Here is a 3,341-nt window from a genome sequence, read left to right as displayed (position 1 = left end):
GAGTCATTTTTGTGTTCCCCTCTCTGTCATGTGGATGGAGGACCTCAGTGACGAGAAGAGAATGTGTAGCGCTGAGCTAATACATATTTATGATGATAGTGTCAGGGCTAATGCTAAAGCTAACAGGGTAAGCTGAGGTTCTCCTTCCATGAAGCAGCTCTGTTGTCCTCCATCCATATCTTCAGTTACAGACTGAGTCGTTTCTACCTTCTCCTCCCTGTCAACACTCTCTGGTTTATTTTAAAAGAGTTGATTGTTAGATATTGTCCAAGATTAACCTTCAGGGTGGATATAGCTCGCTAGCAGCCTTGCACCAAGGACCTATCCATGTCATCATTTACCCAGAATGCTTTGTGTGTAAATAAAATGGCCCCGTCCGTGTAATATACTTTTAAACTTTTAATTTAAAAATGATAAAAACTGAACATCTTACAGTATTTTTACAGTCTTTATTTTATAGTTAAAATAAATGTTCATTAAATAAAGTCTAATGTTACAAGTAGTCATGGATCTCTTTAATAACCATAAACTGCTGATCGTCAGAGGAGAATAGAATCAAGGTATGAGATCTTTCTCACCTCCCGTTCCGTGTTCAGAGCCCTCTCGGAGCTCWTGGTTTTGAGACTGCTCCGCAGATCGAGGCTGCTGGGAGGTGGCGGGGGCTTCTGACCCGTGTTTGACCAGCCTGAGAGGCAGTGCTGCAAGAAGACAGATCAATGATGGGCTAACATGGAGGCTGCAGTCAAATAATCCTTTTTGCTAAACAAGGTTTCTGAAAAAAGGGGATCTAAGTGGCAGCTAGAATAGGAGCTGTCTGGATTATAGGATGTCTCAGAGCTTTTTTCCCTCTTATCTTCTTCCACAAAGGAAACATCTGACCGTCTTTGAAGAAAAGAATAAGATTCTTTGCGCGCCCTCTGCTCCAACTACTTGCCAACAAAGCAACAATTATCTTTATGCAGTCATTAAYTATTTTTTAAACATAATCTTTAAGCTTTTTTTTTCTTTCTGACTAAAAGCTTCAGTTTTTTCTTTAGCTTAGGCTTCTATCTTAGTAAAGTTATTTTTTCTAGCAGAGTTGTCTGCATATATTTGTCTTGCATGAGGAGTGAAAGTTGTCAAAAAAACCCCGAGAAGTCCAGTTTCCTCCTATTTAACCACGTTCCCCCTCAGACCCAGCAGGGTGCGGGCGGTGGGTGGGGTTAACGTCTGAACTTCATCATTATAAAAAAATGTTAAAAGAATGGTACAACTGTAAATTCGTGCAGCAGCAAAATGATTTTATGGTATTTCTAGCTCACCGATGGTAACCCCAAACTGTCAGAAGGGTCAAAGCTGCACCGCCGATGAGGTTTGTGTTTGTAAGGTGGCAAGATGGCGGCACGAGGAATGCTGACCCTTCAAAGGAAGACAATAAGAAAAAAAATCTGACATGGAATAAAATAAAAATAAAAATAACTCACTATGATACGTTTTGTTATACGTGTTTTCAGAAGAATCCTACAAAGTGTGCTTCATCAGTACCTGATAAGAGCTGGCTCAGCAGCAGTGTGCGGGTGGGAGGATTTGGGCCTTTGGCACACTGAGCAGCACTCCTGAGAGTGAAGTGGGACAGGAAACAGTCTGCTGTTAATCCTGTAAGAGAATGTGCCTGGACAAAAGGTGAGCAAGCAGAGTCGAGCRTTAGCTCAGCTGTAACAGAGACGGAAGAGAGAGCAGACTAATGAAAAAAAACACGATCCCTCTCACACTGATGAGAGCTCGCGGTCGCTTCCTGATCCTCCTCGTCTGGTAGGAGAGGTGTAGCCACAGGTCTCCCTTCAAATAATCTAAAAACGAAATCAATACAGAGTCAGAAAATAGAGCCTTTATTAGAAATATGTTAACGATCAGAAACAAGGATGATAACAAAAACACTCACTCTGCTCGCGAGTCATGGACACACTCGTTTTTATTGCGCGATCGAAACTCACATAGCTCATTAAAGAACTCGTCAGATCGCTCGATTACCGAGTCCTCGGCATCCAGAACTCCTTACAAGATAAAAGCAGAAACAGCAGTCAGTCATCTGTAAACAACTATGTGTAAGAGATAAACAAATGAGGTGTACCTGCTATCCAGTCATATCCGAGTAAAGGCTGTAAACGACGACGAGGTGAGGCTGGACTGTCTACATCTTCATCAGACTGAAACGTGACTCGGCTATTGGCGTCCCGCTAGAAAAAGAAAGTGTGCGATGTGTTAGTAGTCACTGTGTTAAAACTGTGTCATTTCTACAAAATAGTTCTCTTTGGTTTCAGCTGTGACTAACTTGACATGACTTGGTAGCTATTGGCCTGGCGTCTTGTAGTTGATTGCCAACGTCTAGTTTACGGTAACTGTCATTCAAAAGGTCTGACTGTGTTGTGGGTTCAGCAGATACTCCTTTTTGTTTGGAGGTCCCAGATGGTGTGGAAACTATGGGCTGGATGCTTCTGGGCAGCTCCAGGRAATCTGATTTAAAAAACACAAAGGAAAAGCTTTGCTCACATTAATTACAGTTCACACATCTGTATGCTGTTCCAGTTAAAATTTAGAATTTTTTAGATGTTACGATACTTTAATTTCAGGGTTTAGGGTTTTAGGTAGACCTGAACTAATATGGGTATTTCAAAGTATATTACACCTTTTTATTCTAATTTTAAAAATGCCATTGATATATTAAAATGTTTACTTTGAATAGATGGGGGAAAGGAAGAGAAATAGTGACCAAAACACTGGATATATTCAGAGATCAATAATGAGGTTAACAATATCAAATGGTGCACTAGTTTTCCAGATACACATGCAATTCGTTTTTTTAAAGCCACTTCAGCAGAAAGAAGAACTGAATATTAGTTTGTTAAATTTCTTTATCATCAGTGACTTTTTCTAAAGAAGAAAAGAAAGAGAAGAAAAAAGTGAAATGTAATGGGAAAGAGTGAAAGAGAGATTAGAAGATACAGTATGTGAAATATATATCGAGAAGACGCAAGGCAATACACCCGGCATCTTGGCTGCACACCTACAGAAACAGAGATAACAACAACAACAAAATAAAAAATGCATATGTATATAATTATAATGATTATAACCCTGCTGAAAGGTGCACACACACACACACACACACACACACACACACACACATTTTATATATACACTTATGCACATTCTGGTCAAACAGTAACCAACCAGAAAACCCAGGATTTAAACACTTGTTTGTGAGCATGCACACAAAATCTCTCCAATGACACGTGCAATTCTGAAATGCAGTGTAAACAAAGCACTCAGAATCTGACAAAAAAAAAAAAAAAAAAAAAAAC

General features: G+C 39.8%; 1 protein-coding gene across 1 annotated transcript in view; it reads right to left on the bottom strand.

The window, feature by feature from the left end:
- miip (migration and invasion inhibitory protein) overlaps positions 1-2,489 on the bottom strand; it is a gene marked incomplete at its 5' end in the record, with an annotated part of 5,036 nt that extends 2,547 nt beyond the window's left edge. The window contains 7 exon segments of the mRNA XM_014002858.1: positions 579-698; positions 1,302-1,398; positions 1,525-1,651; positions 1,750-1,829; positions 1,922-2,033; positions 2,111-2,216; positions 2,312-2,489. Of these exon segments, the coding sequence (XP_013858312.1) occupies positions 579-698; positions 1,302-1,398; positions 1,525-1,651; positions 1,750-1,829; positions 1,922-2,033; positions 2,111-2,216; positions 2,312-2,489 (820 nt within the window).
- Positions 2,490-3,341: the final 852 nt, after the last annotated feature.

The sequence above is a fragment of the Austrofundulus limnaeus genome, unplaced genomic scaffold, assembly GCF_001266775.1.
Source record: "Austrofundulus limnaeus strain Quisiro unplaced genomic scaffold, Austrofundulus_limnaeus-1.0 Scaffold15, whole genome shotgun sequence".
Taxonomy (NCBI): Eukaryota; Metazoa; Chordata; class Actinopteri; order Cyprinodontiformes; family Rivulidae; genus Austrofundulus; species Austrofundulus limnaeus.
This window is presented reverse-complemented; position numbering and strand designations above follow the sequence as displayed.